The 17,642-nt window shown below is 39.8% G+C and overlaps 1 protein-coding gene across 1 annotated transcript in view; it reads right to left on the reverse strand.

Annotated features, from left to right (window-relative positions):
- Positions 1–17,642, reverse strand: part of SMIM20 (small integral membrane protein 20) — a 36,233-nt gene that overhangs the window by 3,518 nt on the left and 15,073 nt on the right. The window contains exon 2 of the mRNA XM_069202146.1: positions 2,993–3,049. Coding sequence (XP_069058247.1) covers positions 2,993–3,049 — 57 coding nt within the window. The remainder of the gene's footprint in view (positions 1–2,992; positions 3,050–17,642) is intronic.

A 17,642-nucleotide genomic window follows, 5' to 3' on the forward strand; every position in this document is an offset into this window, starting at 1 on the left:
TCCACTGGCTTCCAGTGGAACAGCGCATAACATTTAAAACCCTATGCATCATCCACAGATCACTACATAATAGGGGACCCCACTTGCTAAAAACCCTAGCCACCTTCTACAAACCCGCCAGAGCCCTTAGATCAGCATCTACAGCACTGGCTCTACTAACTAAAATCAAAAAAGCCAGATGGGTTGGTGCTACGATGGAATATTGTGGAGCCAAATTGTGGAATTCCCAACCCCTCAGTATTCGATTAACCAATCATGAACTTAATTTTCGAAAGGGTATTAAAACCTGGCTTTTTAAAATCTAGTCTTCCCTTCCTTTTGCTCTTGTTGTTGTCCTTTTAGCGCTGCGAGGCCTTCGGGTAGTCAGGCGCTTTATAAGTGCAAATAAAATAACATAACAATGCATTTCTAAGACACATTTGAATTTGCAACCAACCAACAACCAAAACCCAGGACAGATGGGGTTAATCCCATGAGCTGAGCAAATATCACACTGAATAGGCCTCATAACTCTAATGACACAAAAAATGTAATCCACAGTTTTATTTTTGTGTGCGCTTACACAATTGTACCTTCAATTACTTTAGATAATTTTAAATTAGGCACATGATGTGTTATGTATTGTAACATAAAATGGAGTTAGTTAAAGTACTAAATGTTGGAGGGTAACATTATTTGCAGTAATAACACTGAAAGCAAACCAGGTTTTTGTTTCAACAAGTGTATAATGACAGCATGAATTTTAACAATGATCATGTTGGCTTTCTATGCATGCTTTTAACGTGTTATGTTAATATTTATATATATATATATATATGGCAGTCTGGCAGTGGCTGAAGGGCCCTATAACAGATTACAGCATGGGCTGTTTGTGGGTCAGTTTTATGGTCAGGTGGGACAGTTGTTACTATTGGTTTCCCTGATATTATCACAAACATTGCCTGCAGAAAGCACATGTTTATACAGTCTCCCATATATAACAAAATACCTATACAGCTGTCCTGCTCTGATTTCCAAACGTGGGTCATCTTTTCAGTTAGTTGATTCACTAATTGGGGGGGGGGGTGCTTTTAATTTGGTCACAGGGTCTATTTTCTGTTCCAGGCGACCCTGGCACTACAGATATCTCTCCAAAGAAGTCTGTAATATCTTCGAAGTAGACATAGCGATATCTTATGTTAAATATAGAAATCAAAAATAAAACTTTGTTGATGAAGAAAAGCTTGGTTTAAATGTGCTCATTATGATCAATGAGATGCAATCAGATGACTGCAAATAGACAACTTGAAATTATATCTTTGCACAGTAGAAGCTCTGTTTAGGAATTCAAGTCTTGAAGTGAACAATTTGGCAACCATGTCACAAGGTAACAGAACTGGCCCGGCAGAGTATCCTGGCACTGAAGCAGGAGCTGTGCGGGCACAGCCAGGGTCGGAGCACAATGATGAGCCAGAGCTTCAGTTTCTTGCAGAATTCAAGAACTGAAGTGGTAGCTCTGAGGTCACCATTTGGAGTCCCAGAGCAAGGCGTAGAAGCCAAAGATTACTACTTACATCTTGTCTGTGTTGTTTTTGAAGCAGCTGGTTTTCATTCATTAGGCAACTTCGGTCATGCAGGCGGAGAAATTGGTCTGGGTGTTTGGCATCTTTTCAGAGAGTATGAGTAGGGTGTCGTCTGTGTAGGCTATGATGTTGAATCCTTAGGCGCGGTTGATGCTAGCAAGAGGGGTCATGTAGGCGTTGAACAGAATGGAGATGAGTGAGGATCCTTGGGGGAAGTCTGCAGATGGGGTTGACGACGTCTGAGGTGAAGGGGGCCTGGCTGACTGACTAGGTGTGGCCTCTCAGAAAGAAGCAAATTTAACAAAGTTCAGGATCTTGGAGGTCAGCTTGGTGCAGCTGATTGAAAAGGATGGGTAGGAGACTGTGTCAAAGGCTGTGGAAAACTCCAGTAGCCGAGGTCAACAGTGTCACCTATGTACATGATCATCGGGGCTACTGGAGCAGGATCAAGGCTGATTTGCATATAGCTGGGTCTAATCTGAAGTTACATGGTGGACATAAAAGCGATGGACTGGGATGCGACCCAAAGTAATAAACAGAGGCTGAGATTACTACAAAGATCCCAACCATCACGATCCCACCCATTACTGACTCATTTTTATTGCAGTTCAACTTCTCTTTCTGTAACAATAATACTCTACCAATGATAGTTTTTACAAAAGTGTACACATTTGTTTATTACATGTGGAACGATTTGCATATTTTTCTACCAATGCCTTATGACAGCGGTTCTTAACGTTTCAACTTCTGTGGATTCCACAGAATTACACCTGGAAGCTGCAAACCTCAATCCAAGTCATTTCCATCATTTGAACCCCAAACCAATACACAAAAATAGAGAAACAATTTTACACAACAAGTTAAACAAATACACGTTAGGAAATATTTGACTTAATTTACAAACAAAAAATATACAAAAATTCAGACTTCAGTTTTAGTGGTAAGGTGACAGCTGTTCAAAATGTGGTTTTATTTTAAAAAAAGTAATATGCTGCACACTAACATATTAATTCGTCTTCTTTGCTCCTAATGCAAGCTCTTTTTGTCAGTGCATACAAATACTTCAGTTGAGGCTCCCAAACAGCTCTACTAGATTCTGTCTTCTGTATTTGTGCTGCTCCCATGAGTCAAACTAAGGGTACCAACTTAAATTTTAGTCTGCAGTTTCAAATTTCATCACATTTACAGAGCGTTTTCACATTTTTCATTTTGCTTTTTTAAAGTACTTAAACTATATTACTCTGTTAAAGTTTAATTTTCTAAAAGGACAGCCTTAGTAGGCGAAATGACCATGAGAGGTCTGCAAACACAAAGTTAAGAACCGCTGCCTTTAGTATTCTCTTAAAGAACACACAGGGTGACGTCTGAAGCCAGCCTGAACCATTCTAGATGCTACAAACACACAAAGGAGGCACTGTTACATAATTTACCTGGTGGTTGAACATCTTCTTGAATAATCTCTGCTCGATTTACTCCCTGTTCCTTCTCTTAAAAAAAGAACACAATGAGTTTATTTTATACAACAATTGTTGTGTGTTCATAAACCAGAATACTAATCTGAGCCATCAATGGTTTTGCTTTGCAAGCACTGTTCGCAATATATGAGAAGTCAAACCGTTTAGAGACCATAAAATGTAGGACATTATGCTTTGTTTACACTTATGCTAACTCAATTAAAACAACATTATAATATACGATCTCTCTCAGAACCGTAAAACTGCCCTCCTCCGAGGTGAAACTTCCATGTTTTGTGGGAAGCTCACAAACAATGTGCAGTGATTCACTGAAAATGCATGGTTACATTGGATGCAGTGTTGCTCTTTTCAGAATGGAGTACCTAAACTTGCACAATTGCACTTGTGCAAGTTGAAAATCCTAACTGTCAAAGGATTCCTGGTTTATCCACACCATGAAACATACTGATGGCAGAAAACTAACAATTGTGTAAACCTACACGACTAAGTAATAGGCCAAAAATAGGTTACTTACCTGAAAAACTGGTCCACTTATGGTTTTTGGGTCTGGCTTCACAGGCTTGATAGCTTTAGCTGTATGTTACAGCAACCGTTGTTACTTTTTAAGATATCTACAGAAGTGGTTTCAGAGGAGTATTTTCCCTCCCACCACAGGGAATAAAGTAGTGCACTTAAACAGCCATACTAGTCTAGACTACGCTTTAGGACTCATGCTAAAATTTTAAACTAAGTGTTGAATATTTGCAGTTGGAGATTTAAAAAAAAAAAAAAAAAAAAAAAACCCTCTCTGAAGAGGCTTCAGTCCCTTGAAACAACCCCTATCCGTGTTCTTCTTATTCAAACAATATCTTATTTAATAGGTCGAAATCCTTGCTGTGTATCTCACTTATCATGGTTTTATTTCTCTTCCTTTGCTCTCTTAGATCCTTCTGCTCCGCCCCCTTGTATTCTCATTTTATTTCTCCTTGATCAAGCATGGTGTTCTTTGTTGATGACAATTACTGCTGTATGCTTTCAGTGTGCAGAAACACGTAGGGCTGTATAAAAACACAATAAATAAATTAGTAAAAGAATGGCTTTGAGGTGCATCATTTCACCTCGCAGGTGATGTTCCCACTGCAGTACGTACAATGCATTGTTTTCCAGAGACACAGTAGCTAAGCAAGGATTAGTTGGTGAATGCATAAGCAAGTGATGATTATGAAATCTGTAATCAGGAGATGGTGAGTAGAAAAAAGCATATTAATGAGATAAAAAGTATAGATACACGGGGGAGCGAAGTATCAGAAGGCATCCCAATGTAGAAGGGTTATCGTTGGGTGGAGTTGAAGCTACACAGAAGGCAACTAAGTCTTTATGGGTGTATTTGGAGCCTATGTTAGGTAGACATGGAGGGAAAAGGATAAGGAAGTTACTCCCCCTAAACAGGTCATGGCTTCTGGAAGTTTTTTTCCCTGTGTCCTAGTGTAAAGTCAATTTTAACAACTGATTTGAAACGGGAAGGCTTCCTGCAAAAGACAGATGGTAAAAATGTTGCAAAGCTCCTGTTGTACTCAAGATTGGTGAGAGATACCATTCTTAATGCAGAACGTGAGATACAAATCCAAGGTGTGAAAATATCTAGGGAGCCAGCCAGGGTAATAGATGGGGGATATCCCACAAGTCACATTCTAGGTTTTCTAAATCATCATGGTGGACTACAGTTAAATCAAGTTAAATGGGGCAGCAGGAAGGCCCTACGAGTAATAGATTGGTTATGGAAAACAGAGTAGGCAGGATCAAGGTTACTATCCCTGCAGAGGATAAAAATGAATATGGGGGTAGTCCATCTCAACTCAACATGTACGATTGTTTGAAGGGGGTAAAGATGGCCCACAATTTAAGTGAGGTGGATTAGGAGCAGGCCTTTCTGCACAGCATCAGTTTGTTCTCCTGGGACATGGGCTAAGTAGTGTAAGGAAACAGCAAGTGGTTGATGGAATTATAAGGCAGTATTCTATGTTTTCAGGAGACTAGGCTGTGCAGAGAACCCCCACCATTATGGTTTTATGGCGATTTATCAATCGGCCAAAGAAAACAATGTAGGCCGGACCTACGGGGATTGTTAACCTTGGTCTCGACCCAAATTGCCTCCAGGGTATGGCAGAATAAAACACGGTGTGATTGGATAATGGCCTGTGGCTTACAACCGCTGGATGTAGGTAGGAGAAAGAAATATAATATCATTTTAATTGTATATATAAATGTGTATGGTAGTGCTGATTATACCGGGCACACTGAATTGTTTAAGAATGATGTTATTGCCATAGGTGAATTATACCCTCAAACCCTGATTATTATGATGAGAGATTTTAATTGTAAACTGCTTTCTGAGTTGGTGGATGGAAAGTATGGGGAGTGCCTCGCAGGTTTTAATATACAACTTGTTTGTATGCCAAATAATGTGGCAACTGGGAAGGATATTGCTTTACTAGATTTCCCTTTTTTCAAATGGATTAGTGAATTTAAGATATCCCAGGTAGAAAAACATTTAAACAAGGCAATCCGATGTGCCCAATCGATTATGTTTTCGGAGCGATGTGGGTCTACATGCTGGTGATGAACTTTGAGGTCCTGCGGGTGGAGGGGAGTGATCATTATCTGTTAAGAACTATTATCCAAATGGATATTGCCCTAAGACAGAGGAGGCACCTAATGTTGAATACTGAGAACGTTTATGAACAAGGCTCTCGGAAAAGCACCTACATTTATTGAAGGAACTGCAGTATAACTATAGTTCTATAGATATTGGGGAGGTTCCCTTAGTCGAGTCAGAGAAGGTAATAAATAAGGTTGATGCGTGCCTTACTCCTGGAGTCACAAATTTTAATATCGGCCCATCTAAAAACAAAGCTAGGAAGCATGAAACAAACAACTGGTTCGATAAAGAATGTAAGATATTAAAATGTAATATTAGGAAACTGGAAAGGTACCAAAGGCGTGCAAGGAACATAGTTGGGGGGACAACAGCTTTCTAGTTTAAAAAGGGAACTCAGAATTTTGGCAGCATGAAAGAAAAGGGAATCAAAGACAAAATGTTGGGATGTGATGTTAAAAACTATAGAATCTAACTATGTTAGGAAATTTTGGAGATTAGTACAGGGTGGGACAGGTATTTCTCAAAAGCGCACCCTGGGACAAGTGGGAGAGGATGTGTGGGTAATTTGTTTTAAAAAAAGACATACAATCATGTGTTGCGGTAGAGCAGAGCAATACCATCTTTAGTGTTGAGAAGGAAAGAAAGAAAGATGGGACTCACTGACTTAGTAATTAAGGAAACTTATCAAGAGGGTAAAACTCACAAGGACGGCGGGCCCTGACAATGTGCCAGCAGTTGTAATAAAAACTAATATTGCATGGTGGGCCAAGCTGTTTCAATCTGTCTTCCAGGAAATCCTGGCAACAGGAAGATTTCCGGAGAGTTGGAAAGGGGCTGTGATAAAACCAATCCAAAAAATTGTGTTTATTCTCTTCCAGGAAACTACAGGCAAATTAACTTGCTGGATATAGGTGTTAAGATTTTTTCCAAGATATTATTGAAGATGATTAAGGAGTGGATGGATGTAAATTCTGTCATACCTCTGGAGCAAGGTGGTTTTAAGGAGAGTCACTCGACCACTGATCACTGTTTTAGTTTGTGGGTGACTGCAAAGAAATCTATAGAGTGTGTGTGTGTGTGTGTGTATGCGGGGGGGGACACACTTTATTTCTGTTTTGTTGAGTTTAGCTCGGTGTTCGATTCGGTTGATCGAGTACTGTTATGGGAGGTAGTAAAGGGATATGGAATACCGAAAGACCTGCTTTTAATTCTCAAGGAAGTGCACAAGGACAAGTGGGCCCAAGTGGAGCTGGATAGTGCAGGTTTACTCTCAAGGAAAATCAGTTTAGGAAATGGCCTCAGGTAAGGATGTGTACTGGCCCCTACGTTGTTTTCTCTGTTTCTTGCTGATTTAAGTCCTAAGTTTGCCAAATGTTTTCAGTCCCAAAATGAATGGCAGAAATATTAGTTGTCTTTTGTATGCAGATGATTTGGTGATCTTTGTTCTTAAATGAATTGGATTGCAACGGCAACTGAATACATTTGGGAATTATTACATAAGGAAAAAACTGAAAATAAATATGGGAACAACTTAAGTGCTTAAAATAGGGAAGCAAAGGAAGAATATGAGTTGGACAATTAATAATACAAAAATAGAGAGAGTGAGAAAATCTAAATATCTAGGGGTATGGTTTTTGCAGAGCTTAGGCTGGAAGGACCATCTCGCCTCCTCACAAGATAAAGCACTGGTGTCAATAGCGGGCCTAAGGAAGGTTGGATAAATGATATGGGGGCCCCCTCTCTACGACCAGTATTACGAGCCTATCAAACTATTGTAAGACCACAATTTACGTATGGAGCAGAGGTGATGGGTATAGGGGGTAGGAAAAGATGTGATTTTGAAGAAGGAAAATGTCTAAAAAGGCTACTTGGCATCCCCACCTCGTCCGTGGACAGGTTTATTAAGGTGGACACAAACGCTTGTACAGAGAAGTTAAAATTCTGGATAAAAATTGATAACGTAGGAATATCGAAAATCTCCCAGTTACGTAACAAGGAAATACTGCAAAGTTAATTAACCTGGGGACGGGGTTAGAGGAAGAATTTGGGCCTGCACCAAGTTACTAAATATACAGGTAACAAGGGGGAATCGATAAGATGGTTGTGAGTAAAGCAGACTATAGTCTATTAAAACAAGCCTCCCGGGCTGAGTATCTCTTGTAAGTGAGTAATAAAAGATCCATTGCTCATTTGCTAAATTCCTGATAGAATCTTCCCCGATTTGAAAAAGATTCCAAACATTAAGATGCGTCAGTCTTTATGTCCGGCAACCAGGAAGGTCTGCAAAATGAACAGAAAGTTTGTCAAAGTCATCTTAATGGGAAAATGAATTCAGTCCATATCCTGATTGATTGATTGTGGTTCCCAACCCAACGGAAAAAGTTCTTAAAACCTATTTGTTTTTAAATAAATATGGTATCAGAGAAAGAGGACAAGCGATTGACCTCTTAATGGACATGAGATTTTTAGATGTGACATGTCTGTTGCGTCCATCTTTAATCACTGTGGATACAACTTTGAGAGATATTGTGGTTTATTTATTAGATTGAGGAAGAACAATTATTTTACATAGTAGGGTTTTATATATGGTATATTTATATAGTTAGGGCACGTTTTATTGTATTTATGATCTAGTATTTAATTGTGCATAGTGGATTTTTATGTGATTAGGTGTGTGTTTTGTTTTTTTAACGCTAAAAAAGGTTACGGCCTAAATAAACATTTTTTTTTTTTTTAAACTTCATTGCAGGAAAAACACTGGACAAGTTTTAGGCACTGAACATGTACCCTGGGAAGAGAGACAAATTGATATGTTATACTGCAATACCTACTGAATGAAATAAAAATAAGGTAGGTTTTACCAATGAACTATAATTGGCTAAGCTATATGTTATTATTAGCCCTTGTGCTTCAATTGTTTTAAAAGTCTATTAGAGAACTACGTCGCCCAACAGCCCCTTAGCCTATAGTGAACTAAAATACCAACAGTTGCTAATTTGTACTATAAAGAGACAGGCAAATGCTATTCCTAGTTCATATTCAACCTGTTCAATATCCTTGCGTTTCAATATTTTGCCGTTTTTTTTAATTGTTTTTATTTGTGAAGTCACATACTGCCGAACACATACATTATTGCACCTCTCCTTGCACCGCTCCTTTCTTTATAATTTCATAGCTATCCTGCTTCTTCCTGTTACAAATTGTTACTGTATTTTTTGTTTGTGTTTTTAAATGAAAGTTTGGACATATTATGCTTATATATCAAGCATTTCACATTTTTTTAATTACAAAGTGCTTCCCTGTGTCCAAAACTGACACAGGACAAACTTTATGCTAAAAAAAAAAAAAAAAAGGAAACACTGGCAAAGCAAATTGGTCTAAGTAAAGCAAGACCTATTGGCCTTGCCACTGTTAATGTATTTTACCCATGTAGTCCAAAAGCACACAATTTAAGAGGGGAAGCCAAAATCTAAGCTCGTTTTCTGGCCTCACTTTGTAGAAATCAGCCAGGAAATAAGTATCTATTTGTCTTTCAATCGAAGGCCGAGCATGAGCAAAAAAAACACAAGTGCAGTAACCAACAGTCACTTGTGTTTTGTCAGCCTGCTTTGCATCGATGCTGCTTCAACAGCATTTTTTACTTGACGCACCCCCCAATTACTCCACTTGGAGTAATTTTGCAAATTTCACATACAAAGGAAAACACAAAGCTCAGGGAAATATGCAAGTTACACTGGAGTACTTGAACTATCATCCGGGCCTGGCCATTATACCACACTGTGGATATATTTTTTATCAACTCTACTTTCATTACCTACTACAATATCTTTACCTGTTATCAACTCCACAAGCCTGTCTCCATAATTATGCTGCCAAAATGCACTGGTTTTAACTGTGATCACCTGCATGGGCGATTTGCAGCTCTTTACCTTTTCTTCTGTATCACTTCTAATTCTATAATGCTTCCTCCAATTGCAACAAAGTGTTGCTTCTTCTCATCAACTGACTTCTATCTATTTCTCTCACCTTGTATTGTTTACGTCATTGATTCGTTGATTGCTCTTTTGTCAGCTGTGATTACTCCCACCCCAAATGGCTTGCTTTAACTATAATCTTGTTGTATATTTAACCCATCTGCCTTGCTGCTACTATATTATGTTGGACGTTCAATCTTCCTGTCTGCTGGCTTATTTACACATTCAGGTTGGAGGACAACACCTTATGCGAGTCCTGAATCTCCTCAGAATATTACGTCCGTCTTACAACCCTTGATCTAGAACGTTCTAGATCTTTCTACAATATATTTAACCCCAAGGCAGGGATGTGGAATTCCTATCGCCCGACGCCCTGGACAGATTGTTTGGGGTCAAGGGCAACAACTTTTCATATTGATTTTGTCCTTGGGACAAATAGACCCAATCCCCTGCAACACAAACCCTTTGGCTGCTGGATTACAGAGAAGGGAAATGTCTGCAGTTGAGGTAATGTGTGTCCATATGTTAATCCTGTTCAAACTTGTATTTATGGTTCAATAATTAAAAGGCTTCATTATTAGGGTGAGCGCTGTAAATAAACATTTTAAGATCACACTGCACTACTGACAGTGGTTCCAGTTTAAAAAAAAAAAGGGTACACTTTTAACAATATGAGGTTAAGTATAATGCTCCCAGAATGCTCTCTGATTAGATGCAAATGTTTGAAGAAGCTTGTAAACAAGAGTGATTGTTCTTTGCTTTCAAAATAAAGTGTTCAGAAAAAAATGTATGGGAAAAAAAGTTTTGCTACTATGATTTTAGGTGCTATTTCTTTGAAGCATCATTTAGTAAAATGTGTTGATGAGTGCTAGTATTTCCAAAAGATATTCCTAATGGAAAATCAGTGTAACCATTTTCAATTTCAATAAGATTATGGGAAACATGAAAATAAACAAGCACTGCAAAAGCCAACCGATCCAACATTTTTTGTGAGTCTTTTGGTTTCGCCAATGCCTGTCTTGTTTTGACATGGCTTTTTTAACACTTTATTTTTGTGGGAGCTGCCAGGCCCTCACCATTGTAAAAAACACTGGCAAAAAGGGGAAAAAAAAAGGTTTTGGTCTCAAAAAGCACACATTGCCACCAGTGGTGTAACAAAGGCACTGCAGCCACCCTCCAGGGGGGTCCCTCAGCACAGCACCCGTCCTAAGTGAGTCTGTGTGGGGAGGGTGTGTGTGGGTGTGGGCTCCATGTTCTTTCCAGGACGGCCCTATCCAGTTTTGTTATGCCACAGATTGCCACAGTGGTTCTTGGCACTTAACAAAACTACTTTGTGTGTCAATATGCTCCGTGTGGAAGAGCAGAATGTGATTACTTACAGTAAAACCACTGATAGAGAGAGAAATAAGTTTAATAAAAACAAAATGTCTTTAACGCCAGACCTAATTTTGACCCGATTCTTAAAGAAACTCACATAAGTGCACCCATGATATATGTCTTTGAATTAGAGGCTTTCATTAATTCACAAGAACTTACAGAAGTAGACCAGGAAATCGTACTCCTAGAAAATATTTGTGAACTGTATTTTAGCACAAGCAAATATGCATGTGGAGATTGCTCATGGGAAAATCTATTGAGCGTTTACAAGTTTACTTTCCCTCCAACCACTTTTTTCCCCAACCCTGGAAGAACTTCTACTTCTGCCCTTGTCAGGAGTACATTTCCAACTTTCTCATTATGGGAAGAGCTGGTGAAAATCCTTAAAACATGCAAGTTAGTAGGTTTGCAGACTCAAAGGCACTGCAGCCCTGGAACTATTGCTTACTGCTTCTTCCAGCCCTACTATGTAGATCTGCAGAAAGGTGGCAAAATAAGGAAATTGCTATAGCAGGGATTGAAATTGCAAGTATTCAAGCCCTATTATAGTAGTAGCCCTGACATAATCCGAGAGGCTATTATCAGATCTCTTACATAATGAGACTGCTGCCGTAATATGGTACCGCGCTACATGACACCAAAGAGACAAGTAATTTTTTCTTTTTTTAGCACACAAGTAGATTTAAGACGCAACCTGTCCCATGGACAAGTAGATATTTTATTAAATTCCACACCCCTGCCCAAGGTCTTTTTTTGTTCACTTCTCTCCTACCTTATTTTTCTCTCTCTCTCTCTTCACTGGTCTATGGTGCACTCTTTACCACACTCAGTAAATCAAATACGCTGATGTCTAAATGAACACAGCTGTGTCTTGAGTTTTTGCTCTGCTGACATGAATCCCTCATCTGATAACTTGTGTACTGCAATCTTCACTACCTCTCTAAATTGGGTCAAAAGATGAATATATTTTGGGCTGTTTACTGCAGTTCATCAAGCCTTAAGTCATTTACCTGGGGTGAGTATATTTTGAGAAGCACAAACTGAGAAAGGCCAGACATAAAACTAGGACTGAAGCCTTTAGCCTTACTTCTTATATCTGGCATATCCAGTATTTAGCCTTGTAAATATGGGCACATATACACACACAAACCCAACAGGCTTGTAAATGTATGTGTGTGTTTGTATACACACACGGGGGTGGGAGTGTGGTGGGGTGTCTATATATTATTATTATATATTTAGATATATATTTTATTGAGAACAAAAGATTTAAACAGATATTTTATAGAAAAAACACTCTTTATATGCTATGGAACTATTGTGAACAGGTGAAGGGCATATGAGAACGAAAATAACATATGTGGTAGATACAATATATAGGTTGTGAGTACTTGGATGCAGTTAGATTCTTGGTTAGTTAGGGATGTCCATTGAGCCTCTTTAGCTTCCGTGGATGTTGGCAAAACTTTGTGTAATAATGATGGTTGAAAGGTAAAAAGGAGGATTTGATAAATGTGTGTCAATGGGATCTTTGTATTGTCACCTCCAGGCTTAAAGAAATTAATTTGTTCCCCAGAAAAGGTACTTTACCGATAATTGAAATTCATATTAAGCCTGCTGGATAAGAGACAGGAAAGTGATAAATTACTGATAAAATAGTTCAAAATGAAATAGGGGAGTTTAGATATTAATTACAATGATTTGTTCACCATGCTCAGATTATGAAATTATGTAGAAATAGGTACTTTACCTGTATGTAGAAAACATAAGATTAAAATTAGAGACAGGGACATGGATAAGAATATTTATGATTTTTGAATTATTAAATAATGTTAAATAATAGCACCTTATTATAATCAGTAAAAAGTATAAAACTGGAAGAAGAATGATCGTGCGGCGAGAATCTGAGGAAGTCTGGTTCCTGTTTGTTATGGACTGACTCGTTTGTGAAATATATATGGACCTTCTCCCCCCTGAGCTTCCCCTGCCCCCCTCAGATGTCCCCCTCTGCTGGGAGTCTGCAGCTGCCCCCCTCCTGTGCTGCCAGACAAACAGATAAATTACTTTCAGTGTTCAGGGGCATTTGGAGCTTATAACTTTCAATTCTGCTGTGCAGAAAGACCGAACCTTTGTCCCAAAAACTGGAACATTTACCTAAAATTAAGAAAAGTGTTGGGACAGGAGGACAGTCCTCTGAAAACAGGGACTGTCTGGGAAAATCCAAAACATCTGGTCAACCCTGGTACCCATTCCCTTCCCCAGGGCATCGCAATTAGTTTTTTGCCAGCAGCAGCACTAGGACAACAAACTTTCTCACGCTAGCCAGGGTGTTCCTGACTAATGCTAATAAGGTATGTACCCAGGTCCAATTCAATGTAATGAGCAACTATCGTGTTAATCTTCTGAATGTTCACTTGCAAGTATACCCAGATCCCAGGGCACCCCAGAGGCAAGGAGCAGAAAGCCAGTTATCGGGGCTTCACAAGATACACTTCATTGTCTATGAGTCAGTGTTTCACCAAGCTGCACGGCGTGAGGCATATTCTGTCCATGAATTTAATTTCCTAGTCTACTTCTGAGCTGTAGTGCCCTGATCTATGAGCAGAAATAGGACCAATCGGCTTTTGTCAGTATTTGATTTCACCTATTTCTTGAGGTGGGCTTATTTCTTCTGCCTGTATGGAATTGTGCAGATGTGTGAGAAGGCCCTTACTATTTTTAGCAGTGAAAATTAGTGACAACATTTTGAAGTTGGGAGGGTCCCCAGGAATGTGTAAGGGCAGCCCTACAGGCCTCATGAAGATCATAATAAAGTAAGATAGTTAATGGTGTGCGCTCACTGTGATTGCCAAAGCCTTGTAACTGGATAAAGGTGCCTTTGGGGAACACATTGATAAACTTGGAAAAACTGATTTTTAGAAAAAATTTGCAATGATTTCGATTTACATGTTGATGAGAGTTTAGTGAGAATGCAGTAGTGGAAGACCTGGCGAGTATAAATTGTTCAGCTGTTCGCTAGACCTCAGTTTGTGCCACACTCTCACAGTACAGTGCACAGTATAAATTACACGCCAGCTGCTGGTCACTTTACGTGGCAGCATATCTTGAATAGAGCATGGATACACACAGTCACTCTCGATTAGTAAGTGCAGCTGAAATGGTGGCAGGGAATACCAGTACTGGGTGTACTGTGCCTGAGCAAAGAGATGGTACAATTTCAGATCCGTTGTCCAAAAGCCACACTGATCATATGGCAAGGTATTTTCTTTTTTTAAAGTCGTAGCCTAACAGATGCTTAAGACATCTAGGGGACATTCAGAAAGCTGATCTAAGAATGCATTCTGCCCGTTGCTTGCCACTGGCTTTGTGGTTTGTAACTCACATTTTCTTGCTTTCCATATGCTGGCATTATTTGTTTTAGGCTGCCCAGCTTGGGTTCGTACCTTCCTGTACTTAAGCCTTATTTACAGTATCCTTCTGAGTGCTACCTTTCTGTAAACAGGCCTGTAAATCTTGTTCTTATCTGTTCACATTTGCTGTGCATTTAAAGAGGTCAAATGAAAGAGTAGGAAGGACTTTTTTTGTTTTATAGCACATGACAACATTTGAATGAACTGTGTATTTCAGGGTATATCAGAATTAGGAACACCAATGAAGCACATTTTTTGTTATTTCTGAAGTGCACTGGAAACAAATATTTTGATATAGTTCACAAAAATTATGAAACTAGGTGATGAAGTTTCCACACATTTTCATCTGTCTACTGTATAGTTTTATTAGTAAAACTGTATGTCCATGAAAATGTAATGGTTGTTTCAACTGAAAATGTGTTGTCTGGCAGTGTGTTATCACTCTATGCTACTCCACTCTACCCTGCACCATTCCACACCACTGTACTCCACTACACTGTGCATCTCTCCACTCTACACCACTTCACACTATGCCTCTCTACCCTGTACCACTCTACTCTATGCAGATGAACTTTTCACTACTCTACTCTACACCACACCACTCCTCTCTTCACAACTGCACTACACACCTCTCCAGTCTAGGCCATACCAATCTACTCTGCACAACTCCACTGTACTCTACACCACTCTGCAACACTGCACTCCATGCCAATACACTCTACACCAGTGGTTCCCAACCTTTTGACTTCTGCGGACCCCCACGTTATTATTACTGGATCCTGGGGATCCCCACTGAATTATTATTGCATTCCTACCCCCCCCACTGAGTCAGTCCCGAAAACTGGGGACCTAATCTGTTAAATCTTATTTAATTTTCTAGGTAGTTGTGGACCCTCTTAGGAGGCTTCCCAGACCCCCAGGGGTCCCCGGACCGCAAGTTTGGAACCACTGCTTTACACCAATGCACCTTATCTGTAACACCCAATTCTTTCCCCGGCACCATACACCAATTCACTTTCCGCCACTCTAAGCTACTCTGCACTCCTGCACTCTATGCCACTCTGTCTATACCACTTTACTCTACACCATTACACTCTATACCACTCTATGCAACTGCACCACTCCACTCCACTGTACGCCACTTCACTCTACGCCACTCTACTCTTAACCACTGCACTCTATGAAACTCTACTCTTCACCACTGCATTCTAAGCCAGTGCTCTCTACACAACTGCACTCTATGTCAATGTACTCTACTCTGCATCACTGTAATCCACACCATTGCTTTCTACGTCACTATACTCCACTCTACACCACTGCACTCTACACCACTCTATGCCAGTGCCCTCTGCATCACTGAACTCTGCACCACTCCACTCTGAACCACTCCATTCTAATCTACACCACTTCACTCAATGCCACTGCATTGTACGTCATTATACTCTACAACACTCTCTGCCAATGCACTCTACACCAGTCCACTCTAGGCTATGCCACCCTTTACGGAACTCCACAGTATGCCACTCCAGTGCACAACACTTTCTGTCACTCCACTCTACTCCATTCTTCGCCATTCCAATCTATGATGCTCTACACACCTCTCCTTTATGCCACTAACTTTTAGCCATGCTGTACAGCAGCCACGCTGGTGTACAACTTGGCAAAAACACATTGGCAAAGCCAATAGCTCTTGGCATAGGCGAGACTTATTGTCTTAAATAATGCTTGTTTAGCCTGGGATGTTTCCCTGACCATGCAAGTTTAATTATAGTTTTGAAATTGCTGGTCTAGCAGTAGTCGTGTGTTTTAAATAAGGCACGACTCATATTAGGTTTACATGTATGGCTCTGAAGAAGGACGGGCCGCTGTCCTTATCTGTACTCTTTACGCCCTCTGTGTTTTTGGAGTTCTAGACACCGCACAGCTGTGGGTAGTATTATAATTAAAGATATGAGAAGTTTCTCTAGACTACAAAGGCACACATATAGGATCTCATATATCCCAGATGGCAGAAATTACGGGACTTGCCTTCTTGGGGAGGAGGTAGAACAGATCTTAGCCTTTGTATCACCATTTGAGAATACATCCGTACCTGACAATCTCACGGACAACAAAGATTGGGATGAGCTCAGCATACTGAAAGAAAAAAAAAAAAAAAAAATCTAAATCATGGTCCATGGATCATGATGACTCAGTACTTGAGGGTGTATGCAGCCCCACAGGGTTTCATAGTACAAAGTGAACCCTTCATTTTTCAACATGATAAGACTTTAAAAAAAGACTGGTCGCTAATTTCTTAGAACTGCACACAGGATTGGCTAATCCTAATTATAAAAACAGCAGCTAGGTTATAACAGGAGATATAGGCCATCGGTGTTTGTTTAAAAACGTACCACTCAACAGGGGTTCTCAAGAAAAGACTGGAAGAACTCAATCAGACCATGAATTAATTTGAAATTCAGTGAACAATGTCAGCCGGGTGTGCGACGTGGCTGTAGCAAGGATAAATTCTGAATGATAAGGCAAGACTAGGACAGAAACCAAAAGGGCGCAATCTATTTGCTATAATGATTGCTAGTGTAATGGCATCTGTGTTACTAAGAGACGATGGCCTGTAGGATTCACAGGGATTAGAGGTATTACCAGGCTTCAGAAATGTGACCAGCAGAGTCTCCAACATGGAGGTAAAGGGAGAATGCGTTCCTCGAAGAGCCCATATAAATACAGAGCCAATATGGAGGCATACTCTATAAAATTCAAATAGCAGTCTATCTGTACCTGCCAATTTACTGCTGTCAGTAAATTAACTGCATATCAGCCTGCTTGGCTGATGTGGTCTCTTTTCTAGTGATTGGTCGCATGAGCAATTTGCGTTGTCCATCTCCTAGCCATGTAGGTGCTATACTATCAAAATATTTCAGTTAGGTGCCTTGCCATGGAGTTTAGATGAATAGAGAGCTGTACAATATACAATAAAGGAACAAAGGATGATTTCATTGCCATGGAATGTTTGCCCGTCACCTAAAATAATTCTGGAAAGTTACTGCTAGCCCATGGAAACCTAAGCCTATCTGCTCAATCTTTGCAGGGTCTTTATCCGTCCCTCTAAGAGCGCGCCACTGCTCAACTAGAGAGGTGGTTAACCTCACAATCAGCTTCCACATCATATTCTGTAATTTTCTGAATGACTGAAAATAGTGAAGTGA

Source organism: Pleurodeles waltl, chromosome 1_2 (assembly GCF_031143425.1).
Source record: "Pleurodeles waltl isolate 20211129_DDA chromosome 1_2, aPleWal1.hap1.20221129, whole genome shotgun sequence".
Lineage (NCBI taxonomy): Eukaryota > Metazoa > Chordata > Amphibia > Caudata > Salamandridae > Pleurodeles > Pleurodeles waltl.